This window comes from Diceros bicornis, chromosome 2 (genome assembly GCF_020826845.1).
Source record: "Diceros bicornis minor isolate mBicDic1 chromosome 2, mDicBic1.mat.cur, whole genome shotgun sequence".
NCBI lineage: Eukaryota > Metazoa > Chordata > Mammalia > Perissodactyla > Rhinocerotidae > Diceros > Diceros bicornis.
The window spans coordinates 37,102,760-37,122,824 of record NC_080741.1 but is presented as its reverse complement, the minus strand read 5'-3'; the positions used below and the strand labels follow the sequence as shown (position 1 = coordinate 37,122,824).

General features: G+C 39.1%; 1 protein-coding gene across 4 annotated transcripts in view; it reads right to left on the bottom strand.

Annotated features, from left to right (window-relative positions):
• The window catches only part of FBXL2 (F-box and leucine rich repeat protein 2), a 132,052-nt gene that overhangs the window by 44,214 nt on the left and 67,773 nt on the right, over positions 1-20,065 (bottom strand). For 2 of the 4 annotated variants that reach the window (XM_058554670.1, XM_058554676.1), the window contains 8 exons: positions 12,622-12,690; positions 12,426-12,540; positions 12,071-12,197; positions 11,846-11,920; positions 10,403-10,533; positions 8,532-8,592; positions 7,706-7,750; positions 7,076-7,132 (listed from right to left, as the gene is read on the bottom strand). In XM_058554670.1, coding sequence (XP_058410653.1) covers positions 7,076-7,132; positions 7,706-7,750; positions 8,532-8,592; positions 10,403-10,533; positions 11,846-11,920; positions 12,071-12,197; positions 12,426-12,540; positions 12,622-12,646 — 636 coding nt within the window. In that variant the 5' untranslated portion in view covers positions 12,647-12,690. Of the gene's footprint in view, positions 1-2,936; positions 4,726-7,075; positions 7,133-7,705; positions 7,751-8,531; positions 8,593-10,402; positions 10,534-11,845; positions 11,921-12,070; positions 12,198-12,425; positions 12,541-12,621; positions 12,691-20,065 lie in introns of those variants that run through there. The other 2 variants (XM_058554660.1, XM_058554652.1) reach the window with 2 other exon arrangements.

Sequence of the window (20,065 nt, the reverse complement as noted above, 5' to 3'; positions counted from 1 at the left end):
TTTCATAAGTGCTTTTTCTGCATCTATTGAGATGATCTTGTGATTGTGAGCCTTTAATCTGTTGATGTGACGTATCACATTAATTGATTTTCATTTGTTGAACCATCCCTGCTTCCCAGGGATAAATCCCACTTGGTTGTGACTGACTCTTTTAATGTGCTGTTGGATTCAATTTGCTGGTATTTTATTGAGGACGTTTCCATCTATATTCATTAGGAATATTGGCCTGTAGTTTTCTAGTGGTGTCTTTGTCTGGCTTTGGTATCAGGGTAATGCTAGCCTCATAAAATGACTTTGGAAGTGTTCTCACCTCTTCAATTTTTTGGAGAAGTTTGACAAGGGCTGGCATTAATTCTTTAAATGTTTGGTAGAATTCACCAGTGTAGCCATCTGGTCCTGCAATTTTCTTTGTTAGGAGGTTTTTGACTAACAATTCAATCTCCATACTAGTTATGGGTGTGATTAGGCTTTCTATTTCTTCATGGTTTAGTTTTAGTAGGTTGTATGTTTCTAGGAATGTATCCATTTCTTCTAGGTTATCCAGTTTGTTGGCATGTAACTGTTCCTAGTCATCTCTTATGATCCTTTTTGTGTCATTAGCCATGTCTCTTCTTTTGTTTCTAATTTTACTTGTCTTTTTTTCATAGTTGGCCTAGCTAAGGGTTTGTCAATTTTGTTTATCTTTTCAAAAAATTAACTCTCAGTTTCATTTATTTTTTTTCTATTTATTTCTGCTCTTATCTGTTATTTTCTTTTTTCTGCTAACTTTGGGCTTGGTTTGTTCTTCCTTTCTAGCTCCTAGAGATGTAAAGTTAGGTGTTAAAGAACTTTCTTCTTTTTTAATGTACACATCTATTGCTATGAACTTCACTCTTAGTAGTGCTTTTGCTGCATCCCATAAGTTTCGTATGTTTTTATTTTCATTTGTTTCAACGTATTTTTAAATTTCACCATTTTTTGAAGTTTCTTGTTTTCCTTCTGCTATTGACTTCTAGTTTCATTCCACTGTGGTGGGAAAAGATAGTTGGTATAATTTTAATCTTCTTAAATTTGTTAAGGCTTGTTTTGTGACCTAACATGTGATCTACTCTGGAGAAAGATCCATATGTGCTTGAGAAGAATGTGTATTCTGCTGTTGTTGGTTGGAATGTTCTTATTATGACTGTTAGGTTAGGTCTATCTGGTCTATAGTGGTGTCCAAGTCCTATGTTTCCTTATTGATCTTCTGTCTGGTAGTTCTATCCAGAATTGAAAATGGAGTATTGAAGTCTCCTCCTATCATCGTATTGCTGTTTATTCCTCCCTTCAGTTCTTTCAATGTCTGCTTTATATATTTAGGTCATCTGTTGTTGGGTGTATATATAATTATTATATCTTCCTGGTGGATTGACCCTTTTATTATTATGTAACGTCCTTCTTTGTCTCTTATGACAGTTTTTGACTTGAAGTCTATTTTGTCTGATGTCAGTTTAGCCATCCTGCTCTCTTTTCGTTACCATTCACATGGAATATGTTTTCCTGTCTCTTCACTTTCAGCCTATGTGTGTCCTTAAGTCTAAAGTGAGTTTCTTGTAGGCAGCATATAACCTAGTCATGTTTTTTTTAATCCATTTAGCACTCTGTGTCTTTTGATTGGGGACGTTAACCCATCTACATTCAAAGTGATTACAATAGGAAAGGACTCACTATTGTCATTTAAAGCTAAGGAAGTTCACTTATAGCAGAGATAGGAGGCTGACATGATAGTACTCAAGCTTCTATTTTCTCACCCCTTTCTCCTTCCACTTCCTCTAGGTTGCTAGGGGTCTCTGAGGATGCAGAAGCGTGTGTGTATCATACATCCTGGGCAGTGCTCCCCAGGGAAGGCCAGGGACTGAAAATAATTTGAGCTGAAATGTGAAAAAAAAAAAAAAAAAACCAAGCCACTTGTCTGTCAAAGTTGGGGTAGGCCATGATCTTAGGAATCCAGACATTCTCCTCTTCCCCAGGACCCAGAATCTTCCCTAGAGACCTGTTCTAACAACAAGCACCCTTTCTCTCCCCCTTATCTCTTTGAATTTGGTGGTTTGATACTGAAGGAGCTGGCCAGGCTGCCTTGACAAGGTTGCTTGTACTGTGAGTGAGTAAGGAGCGCTTGGGGGAAGTTTGGGATTCCTGACTGCAGGAATCCCTGACCTGCTCCTTCCATCCAAAGAAGCAGCTTCTTATGGTGGGGCTCTGGCAGGGCCAGGGAATAGCTGGCAGTCTCCTGAGAAGGGCTGCAATCCTTGGGACCTGAGCACCACAGCTGTAGGGATCATCCTCATCACTCACACATTAAGTTTTTGTGCCTGATTTTGAGACTTGGGCTAGCTTGTTTATACCCCTCTTGTTCCAAAAGAGGATTTCAAGTGGGTTCCCCTGAAAGCCTAGTGCAAGGAGCTGGTACTAGAGGAGAGAGGTGGTGCTAGAGGCTAGAAGATCCCGTCTCAGTCCTCTGGGAGTTGACAGTCTAAATCAAATCCTACACTCCCCCTGAATTCCCACTGAGGAAAGCTTCCTTGGATTTATGGAAAGAACTTTTAAAATCTAAGGCTAACAGTGCAACCACAAAAAATAAATCAATGCACAGAGATATGGCTAAAAAGCCAATAAATAAATTAAAATGAAATTTAAAAAATATTTAGTTAACCCAAAAAGAAGACCAGACAGGAGGAACAAAGGAATAGAACACAAAAGAGAGAAAAAACTCAACTATATCAATATTATATTAACCATAAATGACTAAACATTTCAATTAAAAGATAGAGATTATCAGACGGGCTAACAGCAAGACACTCATATATGATAACACAGATAGGTTGAAAGAAAATGATATACCATGCAAAAATTAAGCATAAAAAGGCTGATATTAATATCAGATAAAGTAGAATTCAAAACAAAGAGTATTACCAGTAATAAAGAGGGACATTTTATAATGATAAAAATGTCACTTCATCAGGAAGACATAACAATCACAAATTTGTATGCACCCAAATTGTAGGATAAGACCTTAGTGAGGATAAACTAAAAGTCTTAGCCATGGGAGGGCTACTGTGTACTGGAGATGGGGTTTGGTCCCAGCAGCTGGTGCCAGACTTGCAGCTCCCCATAAGTGTGTATGAAGTCACTCTGCTTGGGGGGTTCTGGGAGCAGTCTAATGAGTCTAGTGAATCTCAACATTCTAAGCTAACTAGAAGGTCTAAATAAACCAGGGTCCTCAATTTGGGAGCAAAACACAGGCTGGTCCACTCTCCTTCAAGTGGTGCCACAGAACAGCAGCCCTTCAGACTGTGAACCCCACCGCAGCTTCTCACTGTCAGCCTTTTTGAGCCTCACAGAAACAGTTAAGAGGAATGAGTCTACCCTCCTTAACCGTGCCCAAGAGGCTCTGGTCCCTGTCTCCCATTCAGCCTCATCGCCTCTCCTTCCTCCCTCACTCTAAAACCCAGCTACAGCTTTTGTTGATCCCAGAAAGAACACTGTTTCCTCTGTGTAAAATGCCCCCAAGCCCTTTTCTACCTCACTCTTGCTTCGAAAACTGGCTCAGTAGCTGAGAATTAGATTTAAACAGGATGAGAGCTTTGCTAAGTGAAGAAGGCAAATCTTGAGGATCAACGGAGTGATTTAATAATTGACCACAGAATTTAGGCTGAGTGGAGGGGGGGACATCAAATTGGGATTGACAATGAAAAGATGATGGGATCAATGGGTTCCATTTAGATTAAATTATTTTTGCAGTTGGGTAACAGAAGAGATGAGTGGGAAAGACAGGAGATGCTGGTCAGACTATGGGGCATTGAATTGAGATAGAAACAACATACATTCTATTTTACACTGTTATTTTCAAAGTTCTTAAATGTTTCCACTTATATTGGAGGAAATATTCATCTAAATGTTACCAAGTCTTGCGTCCTTATTTTTCTCTACAGCAGTGAGTAGTGGTTTGGTAACAAGATTGTCTCATATCCCCAAGAGCAGGCTTTCTACTAGCTGGATAACTTGTGTACTTGTCATTCTGAAGGGAGAGTGACTGATTTGACACCTGATGGACTTGGCTTTCTATACATCATCATTGTGTTTTGATAAATCACGATGAAAAATAAAACTTTATAGCAATGAAGAAAGTAATATATTTCCTTTTTTGGCTACACTCCTTATTCTTTAACATAAAAGACTGCTAAAATTCTTCTTGGATAGCTTCTACGACCAATGAGTTGCATAATATGATTTAAAAAGCCCAAAAAACTGGCTCTGGTATTGAAGAGGAAACCAGCCCCTCCATAATCAACAGAACCTGCTGATGACACACCCTACAACCTAAAAACTGGAGTAACAAAAAGGATCCTTAACCTCCTTTAAACAAATTTCATGACTCTCTACAGATCCTTCTAGGGCCTACACCTCTGTATTCTTTTGAATCTGGAATTCCCCTTGTTCGCAAATGTATATTTGACTAATTTTCAAATGAACATGATCAGTATTCCCTTTCAAATACCCTTCTGAATTTTGCTTTTGTGTGAGTACAAGGCCCTTCCTCCCTTGAGGATCACAGAAGTGATTCCTGGAAGGGGTGGTGTGTGTGCACACTTGTCTCGTTCACATCTAAAGGACAACCTGGGAGCCTGAAGTGTTAGGAACTGAGGTGTGATAGTCACCTGGCTTTGGGCTGGTGGTCACTTCCTTCATTTCTTCCTGCTTGCAGATCTTTAGTAAAAGATAAAAGCCATATTTCAAAATTCTGAGTCTATGGAGTTTTCCCCCCAACAGTACTGCCTCCTCCGATCTCTGCAGGCTAGGGAAGGAATCCCTGATGTGGACCTCCACAGCAGCCTGTGCCCAGCTTTTTCACAGAGAGCACTGTCTGACCCTCCCTCAATAAGACGAGTTTCCTTACAGTGGGGACTGGGCTGCTCCTGTGCAGCCGCCTGCTCCAGTATGAGGCCTGTGGAGAAGAGATGTGCACATTTCACCTGGCGCACTCAATGCCTGCCATCCTAAATTCTCCCAGAGCTGCCGTTTCATCAGGGAGGAGAGCAAGCTGGCTGCACACCTGCACTGTGGGACCTGATGCAGTAGAAATGCACCTCCAACAACACCTGCACTTTCACTTGCCCTCAGCTTTACCTGAGGGTTGACAGAGGCACTGCTATTACTGTCCATTATCAAAGTAGGTAGTGCTCCTTGAGTATCTGTTAAACAAGGATCCAGACACATACTTCTCTGGAATTTCAAAGAGTGAGGATAAAGTTTCTCTCTCCGGATGAATTATCTTTTTATTCTCCAGTGCCTCGAACAGTGCCTGGCACGTGGTGGTCCTCAAGAGGTGTCTGTAGAGTGAATTAGATGGACATGGAACAAATGTACTCCATAGCATTTCCCTTTTCTGTCTTGGCTAGTAGGAATCTTCAAAGCTAAGTGTAGATTTCAACTGCAATTGTTTCCCTGCTTTTCTGCTAATAATCCTTCGTGTTTTTCATTTTGGGCTCTTATTTTGGACTTCTGGTTTTATTATAGCTTATCTTTTACTCTTAAGTCCCCTTTCTGGAAGTAGCTTATAGAAAGATAGAGGACAAGACGGAGAAGATTTTTAGTCACCAGAATCTCTGCTGGGGAGAACACTACTTATTTGGAAGACACTCCCTGACAAGTCGCTGGGGTGGGTCCTGCACTCCTGAGGAGGCAGGAGAAGGGCAGGAGTTAGGGAGCTAGTGGAAGCCCTCGTTGGTTCTGTGTAATCCCTCCTTCGGCCCCTCTGTCCTGATAAGAGGGGAGACTTCTTGTGGACACTGATGAAGGAGTGGGAGTCTAAGTCTAGGGTACCTCAGGGTAGGACAGAGATAGCCCTTGGGCAGCAGAAAGGAAGGAGATTAAAGCAAGAAATAAAGCCTGAGGCTCCTAAATTTCCCCACATCTCTGAGAGGCAGGAGGTGTCGAGGACAAAAGGGTGGAGAGGATAAAAGGAGAAAGCACATCTGAGTAACAGGTTCTGTCAATTATAGAACCAGATCTGAACCAATTTGTGAGCAAAGACATCATTAGAGCTACAAATTATCTACATTGTGTACAGGGAAAAATTTACAGAATTGGGATACAGAGAGGTTCCTGACTAATCTCTGAAATCTGACCCCAAACTCTTAAAGAGAGTCCTAGAGCTGTTCAAAGCCCAGCTGCACTTGTGCCTGAGGGAAAAAGTATCCGGAGCTAATGTGAAAACACGGAAAACTGGGGGGGAGAGTAACTCAAGGCCAAATGGAGCTTTAACGATGTTACAAAATTCTAGTCCCTGAGGACAGAGCAAGTTTCAAAAATGACAGAGACAGCGGACTTAAGAAAACTCTGTTGTGTATCTCAGGGCAGTGGACAGACCAGACCCCATGGAGGCCAAGAGATCTGGGGCTTCTGAGCAGCTGTGTAACTTTGGGCAAGTTCCTTAACCACTCTGAGCCTCAGTTTCTTCACCGATAAAATGGGGATGTCCACAGTGCCTGCGCCACAGGGCTGTGGATGAGATTAAATGAGACAATGTATCCAGCACAGATGTAGGCAGCACAGTTTACACAGGCTTGCTCAACCAATGGGGATTCCATCCCTGCTCCAGACTCTGATAGCTGGATGTGAAAAAAGCATGAGATGTCTGCATGGCTAAGAGTGTCAGTGACACTGTTCACCACTCATTTTGGATCTTTCAATATATTCTAATTCCTTTTCCCCCTATCGAGATATACATATGAGCAGATGTGAAATGTAAATACAGCACAAGGAGGGCCTCAATCTTTTGTTTTAGATTATATCATTTTAACATGCTAACTTTCACTCTACCTGACATGATGAACATGAAGTGGTAAGGACATGGATCTCTATATTAGGTTCACATCCTAAAATGGAACCAGTAACATTTAGATACCCCGCCTCCCAAGTTAGCCCAACTAAGAGATCTCTGAAACCAAGAGTGATGATACCTCTACAGAAAGGAAACCCAAACAGATTCTTGCTGTAGTGGCAGGGTTCTTTCATTCCTAAAAGGTGAATAATGTCACAAAGAACTCAGACTCACCAGGGCTTGCAGTTTAGGACAGTGAATGGAGAGCTGGATGAGCGTGCTGTCGGTTATCTAGAGAGAAACACGCTGTGTCAGTGTGGCTTCTACACCAGAACTTAACACCTAATCCTGGCTTCTCCTGAACACAAGAATCCAAGTTGCAAAAGAGAATTAAAAACTAATCTCAAGCACACCTGGGCCGGGAGCTCCTCTTTTTACTAGCAACCTCAAATCTGCCCACTCCTGGAGATGCAAAGCTGTTCTTTGGTCTCTCCTCTGGTGCCCCCAAGGGGGCCTAGGGACAGGGAACAAAGAGGGAGAGGGCAAGGAGGGCCCTCCAGGATTCTTCTTTGTAGACTCACCTCATCACTGGACATGCAAGTTTTCTCCTTTAAATTCTGTGAAAATAAGAGTCTTTTTTTTTTTTTTTTACATGTTGGGCAAATGATGGAGCTATCCTGAACTTCTCAGCTGTAGCTCTGTCTGATGACTGAGAATAGCCCAAAGTTTATGCATCCCACTGCCATGGCCCTCATGAGTTCCCAAGCTCTGACACCTATGCTGGGGCAAGGAGGGTCCAGACAGTAGCCAGTCTCTGGCTATGTCAGCAGTCCCTGGCTGCAGGGCTGAAAGGAGTCCACTCACCAGAATGCATTCCTCAAGATCCATCTTTTCCAGGTCATGGCAGTTCTGAAAGAGTCCATAAGACATCCCCCACCATGCAGTCAGTGGTTAGGGCAACACTGGTACTGGCCTAGTATCCCTGTTTTCTTCCATTAAGGAGTGTGCTCAGTTCCTAAAGTGACCCAGCACTTCTGAGCAGGTGCCCTTTGAATCATATTCACTTTGGAAATGGGAATAGGGCTGCCCTGGGCTGCATTTCCTTCTCTCATCCTGGAAAGGTAGTTGCCTACACCTTCCTGGTGGCTCATAGGTATCAGCATGTAAATTTTAGCCATAGACTAGGCTCTGGGAGGGCATGGTAATGGGGTACTCATGCACAGTGTGGGCAGGTGAGGGCTGGGGTAGGAGGAAGAGCGTATCAGCACCCCAGGAGGACAGAGGTTCCCAGCAGCAGGCCATAGGGAGCCCCACGGTGGTTGGCATTTGCAGGGCAATTTGGAAGAGGGAGCAGAGGCAGAGCACAGCCCAGTTAGGGGAAGCTGCTGAGAAGCTGAGCCGGGATCTGTATGAGGAAGGGCATCTCCTGCCAGGGAGGAGGTTCCTCTCAGTCTGGTCCCACCTGACCAAGTGAGAGTGAAGTCTAAACTTGCTAGAGAACCCTCTACAGGACCTCCCTAGTTTTCTGGCCAACTGGAAAAAACGGAAAATGCACCCCGAGGACTCTATTCTACTTGATGTCTGTCATTTCTGAAGGTATTTTTTTGCACTCTCCAAAACCACTCCAAGTCACTTTGAATGAGGGAAGTGAATCACAGTATGGTTTTGTGTTTTAAAACCTCTACCTTACCCGAGCTAAAAGTGTAAAGCCTGCGTCAGTCAAATGGGAACATCGGGCAGCCTCCAAAATCCTGGGATAAGGAGTGCATGGGAGAAAAAAGTAGCGACTGGTTAACAATAGAAACATTTACTTTATGATGCACATTCTTGAGTTTATTCCGCTCTTTGACACACTTTTGCTTCTGGCAAAAGGGTCGTAAATGCAAATACTGTCACCACTAGACAGATGAGGAAAACGGGGCTTAGGGACGAATGTGGCCTGCTCTAAGTCCCACAGTCCTATCCCAGCTTCAAATAGTAAATCCAGGAATCTTCCCACAATACAGCACATTGTTGCTGCTGTTGTTTTTATTTTTTTTTTATTTTTATTTCTTTTTGCTGCTATTTTTAAATATTATTCCAATATTTTTTGACTTTTAAATACAATTAAAATGAACTGTTACTCAATAAAATCATCTTGACATATACTGTATTTATTGAAATTCCCAGTTACCCTAAAGGAAATTTTAAAAATTTGCAGCCAAAGCAAAAAAATGAGTTAATTTTCAATACTCATGCTTAACAGGGATGGATGCATAAATACCTTTTTGTTTGTTTGTTTGTTTGCTGGGAAAGACTCGTGCTGAGCTAACATCTGTTTCCAATCCTCCTCTTTTTTTCCTTGAAGAAGATTGGCCCCAAGCTAACATCTGCACCAGTCTACCTCCACCTCGCATGTGGGTTGCCGCCACAGAATGGCTTGATGAGTGGTGTAGGTCTGCGCCCAAGATCTGAACCCGCAAACCCCGGGCCACCGAGGCAGAGCGCGTTGAATTTTAACCACTAGGCCATCAGGGTTGGCTCATAAACACCATTGTTAAGTTAAATACTTATAGCAATAATTTTGACCTCCTTTCTGACCAGTTTTGATTACCAAGATTCCTTCTACTATGCAGAAATATCAAAATATCTAGAATCTTCTCTAATACAACAGTAAGAAAAATGGGTAAAAGAAAGAAACAGACAATCCTTAAAGGATATGTAACTGGTGCAGCATGAAGAAATGGACCAGTTTCACTGATAAGTAAAGACTAACAAAACAAGTAGCTGTTTTTCTGCCTCTTTATAGGGGTTAAGATTGCTGGTTCTGAAGTCAAACTCTGTAAGTTCAAATTCTAGTTTTACTTCTTACTCATCACATGACCCAGGATAAACTATGTGATTTTCTTTGAGTCTGAGTTTCTTGTCTGCAAAACAAGCAAGAATAATAGTACCTATCTCCTAGAGATGTGGTAAGGATTAAATGAGATAGTGCTTATAAAAGTGCCTAATACAGAGCCTGGAATATATATGAATTCTACTGATGTTAACTATGATTAGTATTTTGTTGCCATTATTAAAGTTTTAATAGTCACAGTATTACATGGATAATCAGAAAATAAATCATTATTTGTTAAAACAAAGCTTTTTTTCCTGCTAGGGGAAGATGATGAACAAGGAGACTGTGATTTCTCCCCCATTCCGTCCATTTAGCAGCTGCTTTAGAGGAGAACCTGGTGACACTGGGATGCCAGGCTATCACTCTGCTCACTATCAGATCACTCTGATATCAAAGTAATAACTGCATGAGGCAAATCAAGTGGGCAAACGTGAAGTCTGTCAAGAAATTAAGGATCTCATTCCCTGGTGGTGGAGAGGTTAGTCTTTTCCCGTACATCCCTAAATGAACCGGATTACACATTGTCCCACCCTAATCCATCTGACAAAAGCCAACAACAACACAACCACCACCTTCTCCACCACCACCTATTCCTACTGGAAAGCCTTTCCCCTCCTGCAGGAAGCCCTCTCAGTCAGCCCAGCCAAGCTCTGGGCTGCAAAGCAAAAGTGTGGCGCACTCACTGAAGTCTTGGGCAGTTCAAAGCCAGGGCTGTGAGAGAGGCATCTGTGAGGTTGCTGCAGCCAGAAAGGCAGAGGGCCTGCAGCCGGTGGCAGCCCCTGCATATCTGCACCACACCTTCATCCGTAATGCGCTGGGGAAAACCAAAACAGGAAGGAAAATAAGAAGGCACCAGCAATACTGAAATGAGAGCAGCAGAAAAACAGGACCTACTGGCAGTGGATTAGTTTGGGTTGTCAGTTACTAGCATTTTATCCTAAAAATTTAAACAAAATGAGATGAAATACAGGGTAGATGTATTGTTATCTCCGCATAGCTTTAAAATATTCTAGCATTACTAACGAAGGGTGAAATTTTAAAATTTCATTTCCCTCCCCAGAGTTATCTGATTTTTTTTTCAGGAAAAACTCACAAACTTGTGTTAAAAATCAGATTAAATAAAGAGTTCATGAGACCTGTCTGGTTAAGTGACATTAATTTTTGGTTGAATTTCTACAGATTAACGTTTTAGATATCTACCACATAAATCCTATGTGTATATTTACACTATTTCCTCAAATGTTTTAGAAAACAGCAAAATTAAATAAATCACTAAATTATTGATAAATGGCTTAGAATTCCATGAGTTTAGCCAGGAGACACAAAATAATATCTTTATTTAAATATACTAATTTATGTAGAAATAAGCATGCACATTTATATTATACTTCAAGACATCTGCCAGTACTATCCTACATGCAATTCAAGGTCCTGTTTTTGACCAGTACAGTCCCGTAAGGTCAATATTTTTCTCAAAGGTAGTTCTGTTTTATCTCCCACCATCAGGGACTCGAAAGATTTATGATTCATTCACTAAATGCCAAACACAAAGGATTTCTCTTACTTTACTCAAAACTGACGTTCCCCTTGAGAAACCCAGTAGGATGTAGCAAGTATCGTCTTCAATTATCAATATTTACTACGGCAGTGAAGAAAGAACAATAGTTTTTCAGAGGCTAATGCTCTGATGAAAATTACACCTTGCTCTTGCAGATGCCCTTTCTTTTTCAAAGCATTTTCCCATCTGTTACTTCATTTTATTCACTGAAACAACGTGAGAGGTGTCATCATTCCAAGTTTATAAGTAAAAAAAAGACACTGAGACCTTACCATGAATTGTTTAGGTTAGTGACTAGTTCACAGCATTCCTGACATCTCAAAATAAACCAAGACCTCGGGCTATATTATTTTTAGGGAAAATGTCAGTGGTTTTCTATTGGCATTTTTGTTCAGATTGCTGTTTTCTCGTCATGTAGCAAATTGATAGATCATATAAGGGCACAGAAGAAATAAGGGTGCGGCAATCATCCCCCCTGCCTAGGGCGCTTCATAGTGGGGCCTGCAGCAGACTCCCAAGGGAGAGAACATGGAGCAGGGGGTGCTCACAGGAAAGGCACGCTACTTACTGAGCAGGACTGTAGATTGAGGCTCACAAGCTCATGGCAGTAACTCTGAATGTGTTTCAGAGCTTCGTCTTCTAGCTGAGTGGAGAGAGAAAACAAAAGAGGGATGGAGCCAGGTGAGGGAACAGTGGAGCACCAAGAAATGCAACAGCAAGTTCCGTAACGAAGCGCCCACACCTATTGTTAGAGACATGTTAGACGAACACGACTGTATTGACCCCTTGGTACCTGTGTGCAGCCCCTGAGAAGCAGGGCTTTCAGGCCCCGACAACCTCGCACCAGTGCCTCAATGCCATCCTTCGTGATCTGATCACACCAAGAGAGGTTCAGGTACTCCAGGTTTCGGCAGCCCTCACTGAGAGAACAAAAAACAAAACCACGCATGTGCAGTCTATCCTATTGAGAGTTTATTACCAACTTTGAGTTTAGTAAATTACAAGCAATTCAGAGGAGCGAGAACCTCTGACACCTGTCTAAGTCGCCTATTTCCTGCTCCAATGGGACCATTAGAAAGGTTTCAGACACACCAGAATGTTCATAGCTTTGGGTATTTCTCATGACCACAAACAACAGGTACTCCTACCTGATCCCCTTTAAGGAGCTGTTTGTAATGGACACACAGGAGGTCAGATCCAGATGTTTCAGCTTGGAACAGAATCTGCTAAGGCTATAACACGTGCTGAAAAAGAGCAGACGCACTAAAGATATTTTCAACCATGTTTCTCTCCCCTCACTCTCCCCATGGCCAATTAATCACCAAACTAATTTTCATTACTTACCTGTCAGTGATTTTTGTGCACCCATTGAGGTTTAAATGTTCAATGTTTCGGCAGTTCTGCGCAAAGGTCCTAAAATGAGAAAACATTTAAAAACTCTGTGAAGTTGCTGGGCAGCCACTAGAGGGCATGTGTAACCATTCACATTCAAAACAGTGCTCCTCAAACTTCAAAAACTTGATTTTATTGCGGAAAGAACACTTAACATGAGGTCTACTCTCTTAACACATTTTTAAGTTACAGTATATTATTGTTGACTAGAGGCACTAGTACACCTCAAGCTTTAATGTGCACATGAATCAGCTGCGGCTCCTGTCACAGTGAGGCTTCTGATGGTAGATCTACACAAACTGCTTGATAGTCTGCATTTCTAAGAAGCTCTCAAGTGATGCCAGTGCTACTACTCTGGGGACTACGCTTTGAGAAACAAAGCCCCAGACCGACTACATATCAGTTGTGACTCTCCATCACCCACACCTTGGTGGTCATCTGAGAATGGAGGCCTGGCTCCCTGTTTCTTCCCCTCTATAGAAAAATCAGTTGGAAGCAAAGGGGCTGAATCTTCCTTGTATTGTGCCATGCTGTCACTTGGTTACCCTAGAGCCTTTCTGGAGAAATCGTCTCTGGCCATTGACAGGATACAGTAGTTGATCAGTATCAAGAACCATCCATTTACTGGTGAGGACACTAAGTCATGAAGGGCAACTTCCTCAATGATTTGTGGTTTGGTAGCAAGGCCAGAAGCAGAAAATTAAACATCCTTTACTCTCCCCACTTACTGCTTAACATATTCAGCAAGGACTGGCTCAGGTCATCTGCATTTTCCTGACATACAACTTCAATGTATCTTATAGGATTAAGTCCTGATTCTTCCATGCAGTACCCAAATGTCTCCAAAACCTGGCCTCAAACCAGATGTCATTCTTATCTGCTCCTTCTGCCCTGCTATGGTAGAGGGAAGGAGAACTAAGCTGGAGCCTAATGGACTTCCTGACTTGAGGATATGGAGCCAAATGTCTGACCAAGGCAGTTAGATTTATCAGAGAAAGTACTGGAGTGAGTGGAGAGAACTTCAGAGATCTGCAGAGGGTTCCCCTGAAGAATTCAGTAAAGTACTGATCAGAGCATGCATATGAGGAAACCACCCAGACTGGGAAAGAATAAACAAAAAGCACTAAAGGGAACAGGAGCCAGAGCTCACCCAGAGCCAGGAACAGTGCCCATTCCCACCAGCCAACAGTGAAAAATGTTATAATTTGTAGGGCACTGGGTAGAGTACTGAGAAGGGTCTTGCTTCAGGAGTAGAGTACAATTAGCCCTAGACTAAACACTGCTTTGGTCCAACCTAACAAATTTTTAAAACAAGATCTGAAAGGAACTATGTCTAAGTAACTCAACTGCATCCCAGCACAAAACTTAAGAATATTTGCAGAAATACAAAAATATTCTCAAAGTAAAATTCACAATGTCTGGCATTGAACAAAAAATACCATGTATTCAAAGAAGGAAAACATATCCACAATGAAGAGAAAATTCAGTCTATCAAACCTGACCCAAAATTGACACAGATATTGCAAATAGCAGACAAAGGCATTAAAAGTTATTATAACTGTGTTCTGTAGAATATGGTTCTATGAAGCTAGAGTAAAGATTAAACATGTTATGTTTATTAAACATGTTATATAGAGATATGAAATATACAAAAAAAGACCCAAATTAAGCTCTTAGATATGAAAACCACAACAGCTGAGGAGAAAATTTACTGGATGGGATTAACAGAAGATTAGACATTATCGAAGAAAAGACTGGTGAACTTGAAGACAAAGCAGCAGAAACTACCCAAAATGAAACATGCAGAGAAAACAAGTAATAAAAAACAGAACAGAGTGTAAATGAACTGTGAGATATCTTCCAGCAACCTAATATACATGTGACTGGAGTCTTTAAAGAATAGGAGACAGAGGGGGGAGGGAGAAAATATCTGAAGAAGTAATGACCAAAATTTTTCCAAAGTTTATGAAAACTATAAACCTACAGATCCAAGAAATGCAAAGAATTCCAAGCACAAGAAATATGAAGAAAAATACACCAAGGCATATCAAAACCAAGTTGGTCAAAACCAGCGATAGTAAAATCTTAAAAGCATTAAGAGAAAAAGAGATACATTATGTACAGAAGAATAAATACAGGGTGATAGAAGATTTCTCATTGGTAACAAAAGAGCAAGAAAATAGAGGAGCAGCATTTTTAAAATATTGAAAAAATACCAACATAAACTCAGCAAAAATATTTTTCAAAAATGAAGGAAAAATAAAGATTTTTTTCAGACAGAGAAAAGCTAAAACAATTAATCAGATCTGCAGTACATAAAATGTTGCAGAACGTTCTTCAGGCAGAAAAAAGTGACACCAGATGAAAATTTATGTCTACACAAAACAATGAATAATACTGGAAATGGTAACTACTTGGGTATATAAAGCGTTTTTTAATTTATTTATTTAAATCTCTTAAAAATAATTGACTGTTGAAACAAAAATACTAACAATCTAGTGTGGAGTTTATATCATATGTAGAATTTAAATGTATGACAATAATAGCATGAAGACTGAGTGAGGAAAAATGGAAGTGATGTATAATATAATTTCAGGGTAGATTAAAATAAATTAAAGATGTACACTATAAACTCTAAAGCAACCACTAAAATTAGGAAACAATGAGTTATAGCTACCAAGCCAAAAAAGGATATAAAATGGAATCAAAATATACTCAATCAAAAAGGACGCAGAAAAGTAGGAAAAGGGAAATAAAGAACATATGGGACAAATAGAAAACAAATAACAAGAAGGTAAATTTAAAACTAACCATACCATATCAATAATCACATTAAACGTAAACAATCTAAATATCCAAATCAAAAAGCAGAAATTGTCATAATGGATTAAAAAAGCAACACCCAATTATACACTGCCTACAGGAAACCAACTTTAAATACAAAGATACAAATCAGTTAAACGTAGAAGAATGGAAAAACATATACCACGCCAAAACTAATCAAAAGAAAGGTGGAATGGCTATATTATATGAGATAAAGTAGACTTCAGAGCAAAGAATATTACCAGGGATAAAAGAAGGTCATGTGATAATGAAAAATTGGTCAATTCATCACAAAGGCACAGCAATCCTAAATGTCTATATACCTAATAACAGAGCTTCAAAATTCATGAGGAAAAGAAACTGATAGAACTGCAAGGAGAAACAGACAAATTCAAAATTACAGGCAGAAATCTCAACACACCTCTCTCAATATTTGATCAAACAAGAAATCAGAAAATCAGTAGAGATATAGAAGACTTGATCAACACTCTCAATCAACCTGACCTAATTGGTTTTTATAGAACACTCCACTTAACAACAGCAGAACACACATTCTTTTCAAGTGTACATGGAACATTTACCAAGATAGACCATATTCTAGGTCACAAAACAATTCTCAATAAAATTAAAAGGATTCAAATTGTATAAAGTATATTCTCTGATCACAATGGAATTAAATTAGTAATCAATAACATAAAAATCTGGAAAATGCCCAAATATTTGGAAACTGAAAAATATACATCTAAATAACCCATGAGGCAAGGAAGAAATCAAAAGGGAAATAGAATGTATTTTGAACTGAATGAAAATGCAAATATAGCAACAGAATTTGTGAAATGCTACTAAGTCAGTACTTCAGGAGAAATTTATACTAACCTCCTATATTAGTAAAGAAAAAAAGGTCTCAAATCAATGACTTCCACTTTCATCTTAAGCAAATAGAAAAAAGAATGCCAAATGAAACTCAAAGTAAACCAAAGAAATGAAATAATAAAGCTCAGAGTGGAAATCAATGAAGTAGGAAACAGAAAAACAATGAAAAATCAATGAAAACCAAAGCTGGTTCTTTGAAAATAGCAATAAAATTAATAAGCCTCTAGCCAGACAGACCAGGGGGAGAAAAAGACAAAAAAATTACCAATATAAGAGAAATTTAATCATCTTTACTCTTTAACAATGTACTATTAATGCCAATAAAAGAATTAAAGAATATACAAATTACCATAGGCACTGTACAATCATTGTGATTTTTGCAAGACATGACAAGTACTTCCATTTAGGAAAAAAACTGCCAATATCAGGAATGACGAGAGGAGATATCACTGCATATCTTACAGATATTAATATGATAATAACAGGGTATTATAAACAACTTTATGCCAATAAATTCAAGAACTCAAGTGAAATGGACAAAATCTTTGAAAGACAAAACTAAACCAAAGCTTACTCAAGAAGAAATGGAAAACCTGAAGAGTTCTATATATGTTAAAGAAATAGAATTTGTAGCTATAAACCTTCCGCAAAAGAAACATGCAGGCCCAGAAGGCCTCAATGGTGAATTCTACCAAACATTTAAGGAAAACACAGTACAAGTTCTACATAAACTCTTCCAAAAAACTGAAGAAGAGGAAACACTTCCTCTTCTATAAGGCCAGTATTACCTTGATACCTACACCAGACAAAAACATCACAAGAAAAGAAAACCATATAACAATATCCCTCATGAACATAGATGTAAAAATATTTAACAAAATTTTAGCAAACAGAATCCAACAATATGTAAAAAATATAATACATGACAACTCAAGAGGGGTTCATCTGAGGGATGGAAGGTTGATTTAACATTCAAAAATCAACCAATGTAACTCACCATACTAACAAACTAAATAAGAAAAACCATATGATCATCTAAATGATGCAGAAAAAGCATTTGGCAAAATTTAACATTCACTCTCAATGAAAAAAAAAAACTCTCAAACTAGAAATAGAAAGAAATTTCCCCAATTTGATGATTATACAAAGAATCTATAGCTAATATTATAATTGAAGGCTTTCCCCTTAAGATTGAGAACTGGCTAGGATATCTATTTTCACCATTTCTATTCAACACTGTACTAGAGATTCTAGCCAGTGTGATCAGGAAAGAATAAGAAAAGGCATTGATTGGAAACAAAGAAAAACTATCTTCATTTACAGGTGACACGATTGTCTATGTAGAGAATCCAAAGGAATCAACAAAAAAGCTACTAAAACTGATAAATCTATCTATTAAGGTTACAAGATAAAAGATTGATGTAAAAAAAATCAATAGTATTTCTATTTACTAACAATGAACAACTGAAAATTAAAATAAAAAATAATACTACTTACAATAACATTTCATAACTCTTAGGGATTAATATGAGAAAAGATGTGCACAACCTGTACACTGAAAACTACAAAACATGTTGAGAGAAATTTAAAAACACCTAAATATATGGAGATATATACCATGTTCATGGGTTGGAAGTCTCAAAATTGTTAATATGTCAATTCTCCCCAAATTGATCTATGGATTCAACATCATCCTAATAAAGATCCCAGCAGTTTTTTTGTAGAAATTGACAAGCTGATTCTATAATTTATATGGAAATGCAATGGATCTAGAACAGTCAAAACAACTTTGAAAAAGAACAACAAAGTTGGAGGACTACTACTACCTGATTTCAAGACTTTTTATTAAAGCAACAGTTATCAAGACAGTGTGGTTTGGTGTAAAAATAGACCAACAGATCAATGGAAAATATAAACAGTGCAAAAATAGCCCCACAATTATTTTCAACAAAAGCGCAAAGGCAATTCAGTGGAGAAGGGGTAGTCATTTCAACATATGGTACTAGAACAATTGGATATCACAGGCAAAAAAAAAAAAAAAATTTCAATCTATACCTCACACCACACACAAAAATCAACTCAAAATGTTATCATAGATCTAAACTACAAAACTTCTAGAAACATAGGAGAAAATCTTTACAACTTTGGGTTAGGCAAAGATCTCTTATATATAACACCAAAAACATGATTCATAAAAGAAAAAAATTGAACTTCATTAAAATTAAAAAACTCTTCAACAGACAGTTAAGAAAATAAAAAGATAAGCCACAGACAGGGAGAAAATATTTGCAAAACACATTATCTGATTAAGGACTTGTATCCAGAACATATTAAGAACTCTCAGAATTCAATGGTAAGACAACAAACAATCTAATGAAAAAATAGGCAAAACATCTGAACAGACATTTCAGCAAAGAAAATATATGGATAGCAAAAAATACATAAAAAGACACTGAACAGTATTAGTCATTGGAGAAATGCAAATTAAAACCACAATGAGATACCACTGCAACATCTATTAGAACGGCTAAAGCTAAAAAGACTGACCTACCAACCGCTGGCAAGGATGTGGAGAAACTGGAAGTATCATACACTTCTGGTGGGAATGTAAAATGGTACAACCCTTTTGGAAAATAGTTTAGAAGTTGCTTAAAAAGTTAAACATGCACCTACCAAATGATCTAGCCATTCCGCTCCTAGGTATTTAACCAAGAGAAATGAAAACATATGACATACAAAGTCTTGTATACACATGTTCATAGCAGCTTTATACATAATGGCTGAAAACTGCAAAGAAACCAAATGTCCATAAATAGATGAATGAATAAATAAATTGTAGTATATCCATACAACAGACTACTACTCAGCAATAAAAAGGAACGAACTATTGATACACACAACATGGATGAATTTTAAAACAATTATGTTGAGTGAAAGAGGCCAGGCAAAAATGAGTACATTCTGTATAATTACATATAAAATTTTATGGGTTTTTTTTTTTTAATAATTTTACTTATTTATTTTTCCCCCAAAGCCCCAGTAGATAGTTGTATGTCATAGTTGCACATCCTTCTAGTTGCTGCATGTGGGACGCCGCCTCAGCATGGCCGGAGAAGCGGTGCGTCGGTGCGCGCCCGGGATCTGAACCCGGGCCGCCAGCAGCGGAGCACGCACACTTAACCGCTAAGCCACGGGGCCGGCCCCACATATAAAATTTTAGAAAATGAAAGCTAACCTATGGCGACAGGAAGTAGATCAGTGGTTGCCTAGAGATGGGGCAGAGACGGGGTGGGAGGTAGGGAGGGATTACAAAGGCACATGAGGAAACTTTTGTGGGACATGGATATGTTCATTATCTTGATTATAGTGTTGGTCTCATGGTTATATACATATGCCAGAATTTATCAAATTTTACACTTTAAATATGTACAGTTTATTGTATCTCAATTATATAACTCAATAAAGCTACTAAAAAATCCATAGGACTTCATATATAATGATGGAGCAGGAGGTACAGAGAATACACATGCAAGATCCATTAGTACTGGGATTTGAATCTATTTTTATTACTATTGTATCTCCATTGCCTACATCAGCGCCTGATATAGCAGGGTCTCAGTCAACATTTGTAAATGACTAGTCTCCCACCCACCAAAAGAACAACAATACACATGCGGGGGCAGAATAGAGGCCAAGACTA